A 15,511-nucleotide genomic window follows, 5' to 3' on the forward strand; every position below is an offset into this window, starting at 1 on the left:
GAACCAAGAACAAAGCATCTGAAAATAGCAAAGCCTGCTTTTATTTCTATCAATACCCTTCTCCCCCCTCCACAGCCACCAACATGACTTGAACATCTGCCAGGATGACAACACTTTTTTTTTTCTGGGTTATTTTTAACCTGATCAGTCTGAGTCCCTTCACGGCCCTGAAACACCTTACACTGGACAACAGAAGTGATATGTACGATGAATAATGGACGCAGGTTGTTCATTAATGTATATCTGTGATTACTGGCTTTCATGTTCAAAAGTGTGTATGATATTTACACAACCTTTTTGGCGAGATGCTCTGACTTATAGTGACAATTACTGCCTGAGGAATGTAGGCAGTTAGAAAGTTCCACCACTGCACGTAGCCATCTGACATGAGGTGCAGATACCTTCATGGTGGGGCACAGCTCTCATTTTTAAAGTTGGCACTGTCTAATTTCTAATCCAGTTCCTTTCTGCATCATCTACAGAGAATCTGTAAATAAATCTGTGAAAATAACTGAAATTAAAGGTTTTGAAACACAATATAAGTAAGCTTCAAACATTTGCTCATCCCCTCAGCTGCACTGTTTTCATTCGAACGGTGCAAACTCATCTGCCACACAAAGGCAGCACAAGTAGAAGAGCTGCCTTTGATCACATCAAGCTGCAAAGATCACCCAGGCGAGGCAGAATTCAGCAATGTATTTTGCCATAGCGTGACTGTCTTGAAGGGTTAATTTCATCTATTTCCAAATACTTTCAATCCAACACCCTTCACCAGCATTAACTTCAATTACAGGAAAGTTGTGCTGTGCTTTTGTACACTCCTTGTGGCAGCATGCTGCAAACAGCACAGGGGCACCACTGGTTCAGCCCAACCCCTGCTGCAGTTTCACAACCAAGAACTGCAACAGCAGAAGGTCCCAATTAGCCCAACTTCGCCAAGTTTACATTGAGCAAAACTCTTACTGACATTGCACAAGATAAGAAAGCACAGGAAAGGGGACAACGCAGAAGACTGCTGCAAGAAGCTTTTGTTTATTACTGATGCACCACATTGCCCAATACCTCTGGAACCAGCAACAGAGGTTGGGATTAACGCCCAAATAGTCCAGTTGCAAAAGCACTGCCCTAAAATACTAAAAACACTAAAACATCGTCTGAACTTGGCCAGAATTTCCATACCCCCTAACTTTGCTTCCCATGCACTTTATTTCCCCTGCTGCTTCATATCACTTTCAGGCAGACTGCCTCACAGATCGCTTTACCTGAATTCAAAACTCAAATGCAAAACCCACAGCAGAAAGCTCTGAGTTCATTACAGCACACGCTGGTGCAGAAGGGTGCACATCAAAGCCCAGCAGAGCAATGACGTGCAGCATGCTCATACCTCCTCTGAAATCAGAAGGAGAGAACACCAGCAGCAGGGACAGCACATCAACCACCAGCAGCCATCCCAAGGACCAAAGTCTGTTCTTGCAGCATGAGGAACAGAGAGAAAGGACCCCCAGCCAAGGGCTGACCTCGAGTTTCAAGGATTCTCTGAAGAAGCCAGTATCTCAGCCCTTGCAAGGAAAGAGACCACTTTGTTTCAACACAAATAAAACATGAGCTTTCACATAGTTTTGTCCCTGACACAGAACTACACCTCAGTAATGCATTTGCCTGAAGGAGTCTGTACACCTCTATGGGAGGCTGATGCCTGGGCACAACACAGACCTCTCGGGCCATCAAGTCCAATCACCAGCCCGCCCCCACTATGCCCCTTTGCCTTCCTACCCTTTCCCAAGAGTTTGGCACATGACCTGCAACTCGCAAGCAAAACTTTCTCTGTAGTACAGTCAGAATAAAATTAAATGAGATTAAAGCAAACAGTACATAAAAAATAAATCTTTCCATTTTGTGTTGCTCTCAGCAAGGCCCAAATAAAACCTCGAGATGCTGCAACAAGGGAAGCAAATCACACACAACCAGGGCTGCTTCACACCACTTGCAAAGACCGCCTGGTTGGCAGTATTTCAAATGGCCACGGTATCTCAACATGCCAGAAAGAAAGCAAAAGAAAACAAGGTTTCAGTTGTGAACTTCTCCAGCTGCTTAGAGCAGCTGTTACACTCACGTCAGCACCAGAAGTAACATTGAATTTGGAGGTAAACTCAACTTAAAAACAAAAATAATGGGGTTTTCAGAGCAAAAGTGAGAATAAGCATGAGAACAACTGTGCAAAGCTAGAGAGAAAAGGTGATCTTTTCTCATTCAGAACCCTTTCAGCTTTTACACTTCTGAAGCAGTTCCTACAGCAATTGCACAAAGCACAGCGTGGCTGAGGGATGCACCAGATACAGAGGAACGATACAGCAACGTGTCTTAAATTACTGAAAACAAAATTAACTTAAACAAAGTTAAAAAGCTTGGCATGCAGGAGAAACCTATAACCACTACCCCTAAAAATAATAAACACCCACTACATACAATGCTAAAAATCACTAAATGCAGGAAGCAGCAGGACACTGAGCGGACTGACTCCATATGAATTCATCACTGAAAGTAACATCATTTCTGATTCTATTTCTCTGCTGTAACAGAACTCAACAACAACCACAGCCCAACGTGAGCAGTTGTTCTCCTTCCCTGGATTCCATTATCTGCAACTCAGTCAGGGTAAAAGGTGGAATTTATAGCAGAGTTCAAAGCTGGTCTGTAACAAATAGGCATCATTCTTTAGAATCGCTGGCTCTTTACAGGCTTTGACACCTCTGGTATTTTCCCCCCTCACTTTCAAATAATGCACATGTATTGCTTTATACACAGAGAGTCCTGAAAAAAAAAAAGCCTGGCAAGTGCTAAAGCACAGCACTGTGTGACAGGCAGCTGCCCAGATTTTCTGTCTGAGCAGAGCAAGAAATTGTAAGAACAAAACTGGTGCCACGCTGACAGACATGTGGGAAAGGAGCTGTGGTTTGAATTCTCCTGAGCACATACCTGCAGCAGTGTTCCACTGCAGCTGTGGGAAAAACAACATGCAAGGAAGATCAATCAGCAGCAGCCTTCTTCTTCTCACATATCACATGCTCTGCCTGCATAACCCTATGTTTGATCTTCACCCACCACTCCTTCAAGGAAACTGCTACAGCCTCGCCTTCCCCGTGCAGAACATTCTCAAAGGCAATGAGAAGCAGTTTGCACTCAGAACGAAGCAATAAAACCATTGAAATACTGCATGTGAAAATAAAGACTCTGGATGACTAAAGGGAGCAAATGATATACAAGTAGCAACTACAATGCTACACCTTCTGAGCATTTTAAAGGCCTCGGACAGCCACAGAGGTTTCCACAAAGCTCAAGAGAGGGACATGACCAGGAGGTAGCACTGCCTCAGCATCCAGCCCCACTGCCCCGTGGGCACAGAGAAGCAATGATCGCAGGGGAATCATTGCCCATTTCATGCAAAACCAGGAATCAAACAACACACAGGGGTTCAGCTAATGCAATGTTTGTTAACACTCCTTAGCTGAGTCGTAATTTTGCTTTTACCCTTAATTTGAACTCAGATGAGAGAACTCTAACTTTAGGTTCCTGTACCGAGCAGATCCTACAGTTCCAGAAACAAAGTGCAGGCCCTGGGAAAGGCGGCACAGAGAAGAAACACAGCTGCTGCCTCGGGCAGCCCAGCCCAGAGCGGTGTGTGGGGAGCTGCCCAGGAGTGCCCTATGCACACCCTGCTGGGACAGGCAGGCAGAGCACAGGGCAGGGGCACCCAGCCAAAAGGCAACGCTCCATGTCCCTCTGCAACCCACTCATCACAACCGATGTGAACACAGCGCTTCACTCACCAGTCACACACGGCACTTTAAGGACATGCGGTGAGAGCTGAAGAAAAAACACAAGTCGCATGAAACACATGCAGCTAAAAGCTGCCCGCCCTCGGTGCTGGAAAGGGAAGGAAAGCCCAATGCCAGGCTCCACTTGTTAACGTGCTTTCTGTGTACACAGAACGAAGTCTGCTCAGGTCCTTGACCTTTCTACACTCAGTAGCAGCCTTCAGAAGTAAAAGCACAGTGTTTGTGATGTGCCCGCTGCTGCCAGGCGTTATTTTAAAACAAAGTAGACAAGAACGTCACCAATCCCACCAACACTTAACAAACCCAGCAGCAGTTGTTGGGGATCACAGCCCCAGCTGCACGCAGCATCACAGCCGTGCATTACTCGGTGCCCAGTTTGTGTCTTAGCAATAAATGCAATTCCTCCTTTCTCTCCCAAACTTCTCTCCCGTCGCTCTCTCCTCCTCCCCACAAACGACCCGAGCAGAACCGCGCAGAGGAAACCCACACACAGTATTTCCACCCGTTCCACTCCCGCTCCATCACTGTCAAAACGGATTTTTAACCCGACTGCGGCCGGTCCGTTTATTTACACTTCGATTCGCCCCAACCCAACGCGGCCCTCGGCGCTGACCCGCCGGGCTCCGGCACGTACTTGCCAATAGGAAGGGAAAACCCGAACGAAACGCCGCCGCTGCGGCACACGGGGCAGAAAGGGGCTCCGGAGAGCACGGAGAGCGCGGAGCGCCGCGGATCGGGACCCGCCCGGGACCCGCCAAACGCCGCGGATCGGGGACGACGGACGCACGGAGCGGCCCCGGAACAGCGCGGGGAGCGGGGAGAGACGCGGCCTCCCCCGGCCCGCGCCCGGCTGTGGGCAGCGCCCGGCGGGTGGGCTCCGCTCCGGGACAGCGCACGCGGGGGATGGAAACACCGCAGCGGCAGAAGCGGAGGAGAGGGCGGGCCGCAGGAGGCCTCCGCTGCTCTCCCACCGGGAGGCGAGGAACCGCGGGGCGGCACCGCGCGCGGCCCGGTACCGGGGAGGGGGCGAGGGCCGGCGGCGGTGGAGCGGCCCGAGGGAGGGGGCGCGGGAGCCCGGCCGGCAGCGCGACCCCACCTACCCCGGCCGCCGCCGCCGCCGCCTCCCGGTGCCGGGCCTGGGCCGCCGCTGCCGCCCACCACGTGACCGGGCGGAGGGGGCGGGCGCCCCGTGAGGCGCTTCCGGGTGCGGGGCGGAGGGCGCGGGATGCGCTTCCGGCGGCCGAACAATGCGGTTCCGAGTCGCCGTCGCGGGCGCTGGCGGCAGCCGTAGGTCCCGGCGGGCGCGCGGGGCGCGGGGCGCGGCCCCGGAGCGGGGCCCGGAGCGGGGAGCGGCTCCCGCCCCCCCCGCCGCCGCCGCCGCCTCCGCCGCGGGCCGACTCCGGAGGGCGGCCGGGCCCGGCCGAGAGCGCGGTGGGGCGCGGGGCCGCCCGGGGGGCGCGGCCGACGGCAGGGCCGGGGCGGCGCGGTGCCAGCCCCGGGCGGCGGCTCACGGCGGCTCTCCTCCCCTCTCTAGGTCCGTAGCCGGGGGTAGCGGCAGCGGGTGCCGGCGGGGTGACGCGGCCCGGCGCTCCAGGTAACGCGGCCCTTCCCTCCGTGCGCGGCGGCGTGGGTTGGGGGGCGGCGGGCAGCACCGCAACACGAGCGGCCGGGGCCGTTCCGGGGCCGTTCCGCAGGCGATAAAGCGGCTCCGCTCTGCTCGGGCGCAGCTCCGGCTCGGGCTGCGAAAGGTGCAGCGTTTGTTGCTTGGCTTCTTGGCGTCCTTAGAGCCCGACAGCGGGAGCTTAACGCGCGTGAAGGCAGTTGCTCGTTTTCTGTGCGCATTCTCTGACGATGCGGCTCTCGTTGCCCCGGAGGTGAAGTGTGTCAGGCAGCGCTGGACTCGGGGCGACTCGGACACGTGTGGCTGCACGGTCCGTAGGCATAACACAGTCGGTTGTGCTTCTGATGCTGCCGCCCTCTCTGAGCGTTGGTCCGTAGTAAAGCGAACTATTGAAATCCTGTTGTGATTTCTGTACATCACACGCTGGTAGATGTGTGTGGTGCGCTTAAGTAGTAAAGAGAGCACGTCTCAACACGACATTGTATCAGAACACTGAAGCAACTCAGTCTGTCAGCAGATAGTTCTGAAAATGTTCCTCCTGGAACCATCATCTTGTGCATTCAGTCATTTACAGGAGGCACAGCTCCATTTCCTCTTGTGTGTGTTGAGCTAATATTTCATGTCCCAAGAGAGCAGTATCTGCTTTTATCTATAAACTTCAAAGCTTCCTTTCCAGCTTAATGTGGTGTTGGTAATACTTGTGAGGTGTAAGTCTGGGGTTGTTTTGCTGTTGCATCTCACCAAACCTTGTGTCATTTGGTCGATCTTCTGTGATTCTTTTGCTTCCTGCAGTCACAATTCTCTGTCAGGATTGCATGAAGTGTTTCATCAAGAATCAGTGTAGCCTTATAAACTCTTCAGAGAACTGTTGCCAGACAACACATCAATATTTGTCTTGTAGAAAACCCACCGTTTTTCATTCCAAATAGAACAAAATTCCTCGAGGAGTGGTCTTTCAAAGAATGCAAGAAACAAGACTTCCTACATTCCCCACATACTCAAATCAGGGAGTGTGGGAAGTGTGATTTATAGGATGTGGGGTTATATGGAAGATTTTTTTTCTTAGATCTTTTATAAAAACACAGGACAGACAACCTGCTCCTCTTCATGTGCGCACACACAAAGCAACTTCGAGGCAATGCAAAACAGTCACTTAAATCCAGTGCTGCTGATACTGGAAAACTTGTGTAGTCCTTTCTGCTAAGACAGGTTAATTGGACTTAGAGCTACTTCCAGCAACAATTTGTCCTACATCAATATTTCTGCAAATCATGGACCTGTAACTGTTATTCTTGGACTGTATGTCTTTAAGGTAACATGACATAGGTGCAAGAGGGAATTTTCTATTCCTGGCAGACGTTGGTTCCTATCTCACCTTGCATTCATGTGTTATGAAAACTCTTTTAACATGAAAGCAAACAAAGAACCCAAAAGCTAAAGGGCTTTCTCTGCGTCTGGAAAAGACAAAAGTCACTGAGGAATTTTAATGTGGAAGCAAAACTGTACAAGAGCACAGACTACCAAAATACTTGTACAATTTCCCTTTAAATTCCACAAATAATGCAGAAAACATTGTGACTCTAGGATACAGCTTCAAGAGAATCTCTGTCATTGTTTCTAGTTCATAATCAAACTGCATCAGTGTTGTATTTATTTAAGGGAAGGCACTGCAGGGCAATGTGTAACATGGACTGTTCTAGTTTGTGTTCTGGAAACTAAACAAAAAATTCTCACTTGTTTTTTTTTGTCCTTTGTTGCTTTCCTTTAGGTGTGCCAAAATGTCAGAAAGATCCGACATTCTTCACTTCAAGTTTGACAATTACGGCGATTCGATGTTACAGAAAATGAACAAACTGAGAGAAGAAAACAAATTTTGTGATGTTGTCGTCCATATAGATGATGTTGAAGTTCATGGGCATAAAATTGTATTTGCTGCCGGCTCTCCCTTTTTAAGAGATCAGTTCTTATTAAATGACTCTAGAGATGTCAAAATCTCTATCCTGCAAAGTTCGGAAGTAGGGAGGCAGTTGCTTTTATCGTGTTACAGCGGCGTGCTGGAGTTTCCTGAAATGGAGCTGGTAAACTACTTAACTGCTGCAAGCTTTCTGCAGATGAGCCACATTGTTGAACGATGTACGCAGGCACTCTGGAAGTTCATAAAACCGAAGCAGCCATTGGAGAGCAAGGAGTGTGAACAGCAAAGTGATTCCTCTGAGCTGAAGGAACATGGGGAAGATGAAGACTCTCTACCGCAAGATTCACCTTGTATTCAACCTTCAGAAGACAGTATGGACATGGAGGATAGTGATATTCAGATTATCAAGGTGGAGTCCATTGGGGAGGTAACGGAAGTTAGGAATAAGAAGGATCAGAACCAGTTTATTTCTTCTGAGCAAACTGCATTGCATTCCTCTGAACCTCAACACTTTCTAATCAACTCCACTGTTGAAAACAGAGCAAATGAAATAGAACAAAATCACCTCCACAATTATGCCCTTTCATATGCTGGCAGTGATAACATCATTCTGGCCTCTAAAGATATGTTTGGGTCTAATAACCGTGGAATAGACAAAGGCCTCCAGTGGCACCATCAGTGTCCAAAGTGCACAAGAGTATTTCGGCATCTAGAAAACTATGCTAATCACTTAAAGATGCATAAACTATTCATGTGTCTCCTGTGTGGCAAGACATTCACTCAGAAAGGCAATCTCCACCGGCACATGAGAGTGCATGCAGGCATCAAACCGTTCCAATGTAAGATCTGTGGGAAAACCTTCTCTCAGAAATGTTCCTTACAGGACCATCTCAACCTGCACAGTGGGGACAAGCCCCATAAGTGTAACTACTGTGACATGGTTTTTGCGCATAAGCCTGTTCTGAGGAAACATCTTAAACAGCTACATGGTAAAAATAGCTTTGACAATGCCAATGAAAGAAATATTCAAGACATAACGGTGGACTTCGATTCATTCACATGTAGCGCTGCTACAGACAGTAAGGTCTGTCAGCAGGCGGATGGAAGCCAGGTACTGGATGCAGGGAAGCTGCCTCAGGCTGTGCTCAGTTTAAGAAATGATAGTACCTGCGTCAATTAAGCAATTAAAAACAGCCCTTTGTAGGGATCGTGACTGACAGGAGCAAGCAGTTGGCTTGGGCTCTTACCTAAACTAGTGGTATGCTCTGAAAGGCTTCTGATGGAGGGTTGGATTGCAAAACCTGGCAGGTCTTCAGCCATCATTCTTAGTCTTACTTGATATTTTCTGTGAAATAACAATCTTCCTTCAGGTTTCTGTCTGTGTCTCTACTGTGGATTAAGGGGTTAATTGTTTCATTTCTCTCTGATTAGGAGACTCAAGACTAACACCCTTTGAAAGACTGTTGCTGTGTGCTGCAAGTAAACCATCTGCTGTACAGTTAGAGGCTTCTCTGTGTCTGGGCAGATGGAGGAAAGATCAAAGAGGACAAATGTGTGAGATAACCCAATTCTTATTTTATAAAGCACTGGATCACTGAAAGCACTCCATATAGTGCTAATTTGTTTTAAACTTACCTCTTAATATTATTTTTGTCTGACTTTACCCCTAGACCCCTACAGTTGAAATGAAGTATATTTGTGTCATTTTTTTTCCCTTTCTCAACTATTTCAAGACATTTCTGCTGCCAATTAACACTACCTTAAAAGCTCTCAGGGTTTTTAATGTTGGCATGCATTATGAAAAGGTGAAGCCCTGAACGATTTGGCAGGGTTAGTTGATCATTGCATAGAACTGTTAAAAAGAGTAGTAGGAAAGAGAGTAGGTTGCAGCTCTGGAATGTGTGAGCTCGGCACCCAGAGTGCCAGGTATGACCTGTTTCATAAGCTATCATACACAGAAGTATTAAAGGGCACTTACCATTGTATGTACTGATTCAAGGTAAGCACTTCAAAACTAGAAGCTGTCATCTATCTTCCATAAATTTTGTTTCAAATAACCACAACAGTTGCTACTTTCCTAATTGGTTTTGGAGCAAAGCTGGAGTGGAAAAACACTTATTTTTGACACTGTGAAAAGAATGTTTTAAAAGCTGCAATGTATAGTAACTCTGTGCTTTCCCCCCCCACACGCCCTTAACTCTTGTATATGTCTCCTTGATAACTAATAAGAGCCACATGTCAGTTAATATGAAAAAAGTACCTACTATAGGTAGGTAAGAACATTAACAACATGAAGGTTTTTGATTTCTTGGATACTGAAAGGACACTTTTCTTTAAAGTGACCTACATAATTCATGCCCATCAGCATTTCACAGAGCCTAAGATGAGGTATAGGTAGCATAATTTCCATAGCTTAGTGAATCAGCAGTGACTGTACTCAGCAATACCTCATGTATACCGCCTTAAACATCAAATGTTGTGGGAATGGCATATTAGTTGGGATTTTGGGATTATACTATATTACTTCACAGAAGTGCCATGGAATTACCCACATCCCAATCAGGCTGAAAGAAACAAATTTCTCATCTGCTAAACACCATTCCCAGTAGAACAGCATTCTTATATTGAAGTGTAGCACAGACTAATAATCAAGTGGCTGATCCTTGTTAGAGAACTGCTGTTTATGTTTGGAATAAGCATTTCTTCCGAATGCAGCTTTTTTCCTCAAGGTTTGCCGTGAGGCTGAGATTATGCTTCCTACCTAAAAGTAGTATTGTATGTGTGTTTGAATGAGGGGATAGGGATGGGGGGTGGCTGCTATTGTATGGTTAAAAATGCTCAACAGGTATGACCAAAGGTGTGTTAGAGCAAAAAAAAGTTTTGTACGTAATTATGAAAAGTTGGTCTCGGTCTTCAGATATGTGTACGTAGAAACCAGGATTTCCTTATGCAGACTTGACACTGATGAATGGTAAGAGTATGTTAATCTTGCAGACCATTTTCAGAAGTCCACGTACCTTCGAGTAGAAAAGCAAGGTGATTCTGTGAATCCGTTTTTGCAATTGAGTTTTTGATCTACTGTACTTGACTGTTACATTAACTATTATTACATGGACAGCTATGAAGTAATAAGCAGTGGAAATGGAGCTGGGGCATTATATCTTTCAAGTTGTAGCAAATATATTTAGGCCAAAAATAACTTTTTGGAACTTCAAAAAAACAAAAAACTTCAGGTTCTTGGGGCAGAAAATTGGTAGGCATAGGAAGAAAAACTTTTTCCTCTGAAGTAACCTGCTTTCAGAATAACTTTGAGCTAAAACAGATTGTGACAGTTGCATCTGACGCTTACATTCTGACTTTGGGCAGAATCTTCTGCATTGTTAAAAAGTTTTTATAATGTTATTCATTACATGGAAGTAAGTTATAGCTCTGGTGTCAAAAAGAAGATAGACGTGGAGAATAAGAACTTTGCAGAGCCAGGTCAGCGTGCTCTAAAGGATTAGTGGAAAATCTAACAATATACAAATATGGACGTAATACAGAAAACAGTCTTCTGCCAGAGAGAGGAATAAAACTGTACAAATACCAAGAAAGTTGATGTTATTAAGAGGTCTGTCTGAGAAGTTTCTTCACGGAATTTCAATGCTTTAATGTTATTGCAAGGAGGACACAGCTTGTTGAAGTAGCCATTGTGACCTGAAGCTGAAATGAAGAGATGAGAGGTTATCCTAAGAAACTAAAAAATGATTGGTCAAGATACGTGGGTTTTCTGTCCACCCTGCACTGTGCTGATAACTTCTGAGAAGGCTGAGACTGCTGGCTGCTTCTTTAAAAGGCTGCTCGTGACCATTTGGTGAGATCATGGCAGAAAAAATATAGGAAAAAGCAGAAATGCAGAAGACTGCTTCATCAATGAAAATGAAACATCTGTTGGATGAAAGGTGACTTACAAATGTTTGTGCTTTTGGCCTGGCAAAGGGATACAGACCAAAAGGTTTATTCAGGAGACAGCTATGTAAATCCAGAAGCAGTGGAGATCTAAGAGGGCAACGTGCTGATGAGCACAATGTGAAGTGCTCTGGTAGATTTCATGTAAGATTTGCCCCTATATGGAACAGAAAGGAGTACAAAAGAGGTATTGGGAAAGCAAAACTTGGGTACTGCCTCTTCCCTGGATTAGATTAAAATGGAGTGAGAATTACTATAAACAATATACAGAGGCAGCTTGATCTTAGAGTAAGATAAACTTAATTGTCCATGTATGTAAAATGTTGTCTTCATTGCATTGTTCCAGTTAGTGGAAGACTAGATCCAGTGGTTGTTGCTGCTGATGCTGCATATTCAGATAAGGACTATGGCAGTTATCATAATCTGTGTGTTAATGTGTAGAATACTATTTGCTGGTAAGTGGATAGTCTCACAACTTAATGTGCTGTACAACGTCCTGCATATCCTAAAAAATAACTGGTCTACTACAAAAATATTTTAATAACTTCTTGAATATATTAGGATTTTTATGTTGGCATTTTATTTATTTGATATAGAATTCGTAGAACTCTTAGATTTACGAGGTTGGGGCTCACCACCTCGCTGAGTGGTGTTAGCTCGTGTAGCATGTCTTCCTGCAGAACGTGGTGCAGCTGCACAGCCCTCTGCAGAGATCAGGGATGAGTCTTTCCTTACTTTTTCGTTCAGAGGGCCTGTTTTGCAACTCCATAACTGATATGATTTAAGTGTCAGCCTTTCTCGCCTGGCTTTTTGGCAAAACCGATAGTTGCCGCTGAACTCCTCTCGAAGGAACTTAATGCTTCCGTGAGGCTGGTTGTGGTTCTGGAGCAGCTGGGAGGAATAAAGGCGAGGGAGAATCAGAGCGCGACACCAGCTGAGACTGCGGAAAGGACTGGGAGCTTGCATTAGACCGTGGTTTTGAGGAGGTGAACTGCCGGCTCTCGTCACTCACTGAATGAGCGCTTTCCCGTGGGCCTACAGCCGACGGACCGAGCATCAGCTACCTCTCCAGAGACTGGGCGGGAGGCTCATCCCGAGCGTTACCAAAGCAGGCTGGGGGGGCCGGGCCCGGCGGCAGGAGCCGGCGCTGCCTGTTCCTCTCGGCCGCCCCGGGGCCCGCCGCCCTCCCGAGCGCCTTACGGGGCGGCGGGGCCGCTGCGTTGCTACCTCTCCCGGGCGGGTGGCGCCGTGCCGCTGTAGCAGTGCCAACTCTTGTAATAAACGTGCTGCTAACTCTGCACCGCCTCTCATTTCACACCGGCGCAGGGCGGGGGGCGCTGCCGGAAGGGGCGGGGCTGTACCGGGAGCGTGTCCGGGTGGCTGGGCGCTGAGGTACCGGTGGCGGAGCGGGCACCGGGAGCGGCCGGGGACGGAGGGGTGGGCGGAGGGACGAGCGGCACAGCGAGGTCCTGCCCTGCCCTGAGCTGCCGGCGGCGCTGCCTGCGGTCGGCGGGCACCGGCGAAGAGAGCTCGGCCGCAGGGCGGCCCGCAGGCCCGGAGCCATGGCCGCGGACTCGGAGGTGCTGCACTTCCAGTTCGAGCAGCAGGGAGATGCGGTGCTGCAGAAGATGAACCTCCTGCGGGAGCAGAACCTCTTCTGCGACGTCTCCATTTACATCAACGACACCGAGTTCCACGGGCACAAGGTGATCTTTGCCGCCTGCTCCACGTTCATGAGGGATCAGTTCCTGCTCAACCAGTCCAGGCAGGTGCGGATCACCATCCTGCAGAGCGCCGAGGTGGGCAGGAAGCTGCTGCTCTCCTGCTACACGGGTGCGCTGGAGGTGAAGAGGAAGGAGCTGCTGAAGTACCTGACAGCCGCCAGCTACCTCCAGATGGTCCACATCGTGGAGAAGTGCAGCGAGGCGCTGTCAAAATACCTGGAAATCGACGCTTCCATGGAGAACGGCAGCCAGGCTGCAGAGCAGTGCCATTCCTCTGACACCCAACTGCGGAGCAAGGACGACGTTTCAGATAAAGACTGTGAAATAATTGAGATTTATGAAGATAGCCCAGCTAATTCAGATTTCTCCGTTAAGCAGGAGCAGGGGGATAACCTGCAGCCTGCAGCACAGAGTTTGGTCGCAGAAAGAAAGGATGCGGGGAGCCCAGAGATATCAGCGGTTGAAATAGGATATAAGGATGATGAAATACGTATCCTCAGGGTGGATTCTATGAGTGTTCCTAATGTGGAAAACGATCGTTTTCCTCAGCCTTGCACCTCCTCTGAAACAAACCTGTATTTCCCAGAAACGCAGCACTCCTTGATCAATTCTACAGTTGAAAGCAGACATACAGAGATGTCAGGAAGTCACGCTCAGGCTTTTGTCGCTGACAATCCAGAGCGGACTTCAACTCAGATGAATGGGTTGCAAAATCTGGATGATTGTGAGAATTTGTTGCGGAACCAATGTCCAAAGTGTCCCAGAGGATTTCTGCACCTTGAGAACTATCTCAGACATCTCAAAATGCACAAGCTTTTCTTGTGTTTGCAGTGCGGTAAAACGTTCACACAAAAAAAGAATCTCAACAGACACATCCGGGGCCATATGGGTATCCGGCCCTTCCAGTGCATGGTGTGCTTGAAGACGTTCACTGCCAAAAGTACTCTGCAGGATCACCTGAACATACACAGCGGTGACAGGCCCTACAAGTGTCATTGCTGTGACATGGACTTCAAACACAAATCTGCTTTTAAAAAGCACCTCACGTCTGTGCATGGAAGGAGCAGCAGTGAAAAGCCAAACCTGAATACTATTGCAAAGGTTGAAATAGACTGTGATTGATGGGTGAGTGGGTGTGGAGCCTGGCTCCACAAAAAGCTTCTAACTGGTGAAATTCTACATGTTCAACAGATTCCCATGTAATGGAGAACAGGAAAAATATGTGTGTGGTGATCAGACAGGTCCTGAGAGCAGCCATCACGCCTGTTGTTTGAGGGCTGCTGTTGCTGTAAGTCCTCAAAAAGACTTTCTATTTCTAGTTGAAAGTAAATGGCAAAATACAGGAAACAGTCTCATGCCTGTCTTCTAACATCCTTGAAATGTTCTAATTACTGTCTGTTAACTATGTGTTGCAGTCCTTTGTTTCAAGGGCAGACATTGCCAATTTTCAAACTTCTACTGACATTGCAATAAGCTGAAGCCTGAGCCATGACACTCCTGATCTATGATGGCTAAGGAAAAGAGATGTTTATATACACTCAGAAGTCAGTCACGCCCACCGTATTCATGCATAATTATGGTGGAATCATCTCCTTCCTTACCTGAACTTTGCTGGATATTTCAACAGAAGAAAGGCATGCGCTCATACTCAAATCGCCTTTTGCAAATAGGGAATTGGTAAAAGAGAACAAAAAAGTATTGCCCTGCAGGTCTTTGGGTTTTTGTTTCTTTGTTTAACTGGTGCTCTCGTTGGAAGGACTTACATTCAGTTTTATTAATGAGATCTGAATTTTTCTAGATCTCTCTCCATATTGTTTCTTCTGTCATACCAGTGTTTAGTGCCTGTTTCATTCCTCTGATTAACTTAGGTCCATTTGCTGAGCTGTAAGATTTGTCTTTGTTTTCTTATAAATCTTAGATACGTATACTAATGTGAAAACTTAAACTGTATGCTATTATATAATAACACTTGCTATGTCCATTTTGAAAAGCAATCCATTATATCTTAAAAAGAACAACTTAGAGATCTTACACTCCTCATTCTGTGATTCTGTAAAACAGTAACTGTGTGTTTGGATAGCTGTGTTTGTACTTTATCCAAAGTCATTTCAGTTTCATCGCAAGCAGTGAACCCCTGTAATGCAGAATCTTTATCCTGTACTTGTCTTTGACTGGTATATGTTTCTTGCTCTTAATGTGATATGAATAAAGAAGTGATTCAGTTGTTATTATGAGTTAATTGTACTTACATTAGATTCTCCACTTAGCAGGAAGTAGTAGTTCTTAATCTCACCTGTATCACGTGTGGATACACTTTACTTCGAGGCTGACAAGTTCTGTTGTAAAACCCTTGCTGAGTCCCGAAGTGCCACATTTGTGCTCCGTAACCTGGCTGGCGTAGAAGACAACGACTTGTAATGACAGTAAACAGGTTTAATTTAATCTCATTCTCAGTGATTGTAACTGG

At 47.1% G+C, this 15,511-nt stretch overlaps 3 protein-coding genes across 16 annotated transcripts in view; 2 read left to right on the plus strand and 1 right to left on the minus strand.

Moving 5' to 3' along the window:
* Positions 1-5,003, minus strand: part of RABGAP1 (RAB GTPase activating protein 1) — a 59,845-nt gene extending 54,842 nt beyond the window's left edge. For 5 of the 6 annotated variants that reach the window (XR_014936217.1, XM_085521089.1, XM_015879205.3 and 2 more), the window contains exon 1: positions 4,937-5,003. The gene's annotated coding sequence lies outside the window, so the exon portion shown is untranslated. Of the gene's footprint in view, positions 1-4,470; positions 4,702-4,936 lie in introns of those variants that run through there. The other variant, XM_015879206.3, reaches the window with a different exon arrangement.
* Positions 5,004-5,052: 49 nt separating this feature from the next.
* On the plus strand, positions 5,053-12,618 carry ZBTB26 (zinc finger and BTB domain containing 26). 9 transcript variants are annotated; one of them, XM_085521141.1, is made up of 4 exons: positions 5,053-5,123; positions 5,371-5,430; positions 7,226-8,211; positions 8,804-12,618. In XM_085521141.1, coding segments are annotated over exons 1-4 (1,110 nt in total). In that variant the 5' UTR covers positions 5,053-5,061; the 3' UTR covers positions 8,806-12,618. The 9 variants fall into 9 exon arrangements, with proteins under 9 accessions (XP_085377267.1, XP_085377263.1, XP_085377265.1 ...); XM_085521137.1 differs by having other exon boundaries at positions 5,053-5,430; positions 7,226-8,483; XM_085521139.1 differs by having other exon boundaries at positions 5,053-5,430.
* ZBTB6 (zinc finger and BTB domain containing 6) lies at positions 12,610-15,272 on the plus strand. Its single transcript, XM_015879210.2, has one exon. The coding sequence runs from the start codon at positions 12,883-12,885 to the stop codon at positions 14,164-14,166; it is 1,284 nt and encodes a 427-aa protein (XP_015734696.2). The 5' UTR covers positions 12,610-12,882; the 3' UTR covers positions 14,167-15,272.
* Positions 15,273-15,511: the final 239 nt, after the last annotated feature.

Source organism: Coturnix japonica, chromosome 21 (assembly GCF_054131305.1).
Source record: "Coturnix japonica strain WE chromosome 21, WE-NBRP24, whole genome shotgun sequence".
Lineage (NCBI taxonomy): Eukaryota > Metazoa > Chordata > Aves > Galliformes > Phasianidae > Coturnix > Coturnix japonica.

Coding starts and splice junctions, on each gene's coding strand:
- ZBTB26 (XM_085521135.1), top strand. CDS start 5,084: ATGCGGTTCCGAGTCGCCGTCGCGGGCGCTGGCGGCAGCCGTAGGTCC. Junction 5,431..7,225: donor GACGCGGCCCGGCGCTCCAG/GTAACGCGGCCC, acceptor GCTTTCCTTTAG/GTGTGCCAAAATGTCAGAAA.
- ZBTB6 (XM_015879210.2), top strand. CDS start 12,883: ATGGCCGCGGACTCGGAGGTGCTGCACTTCCAGTTCGAGCAGCAGGGA.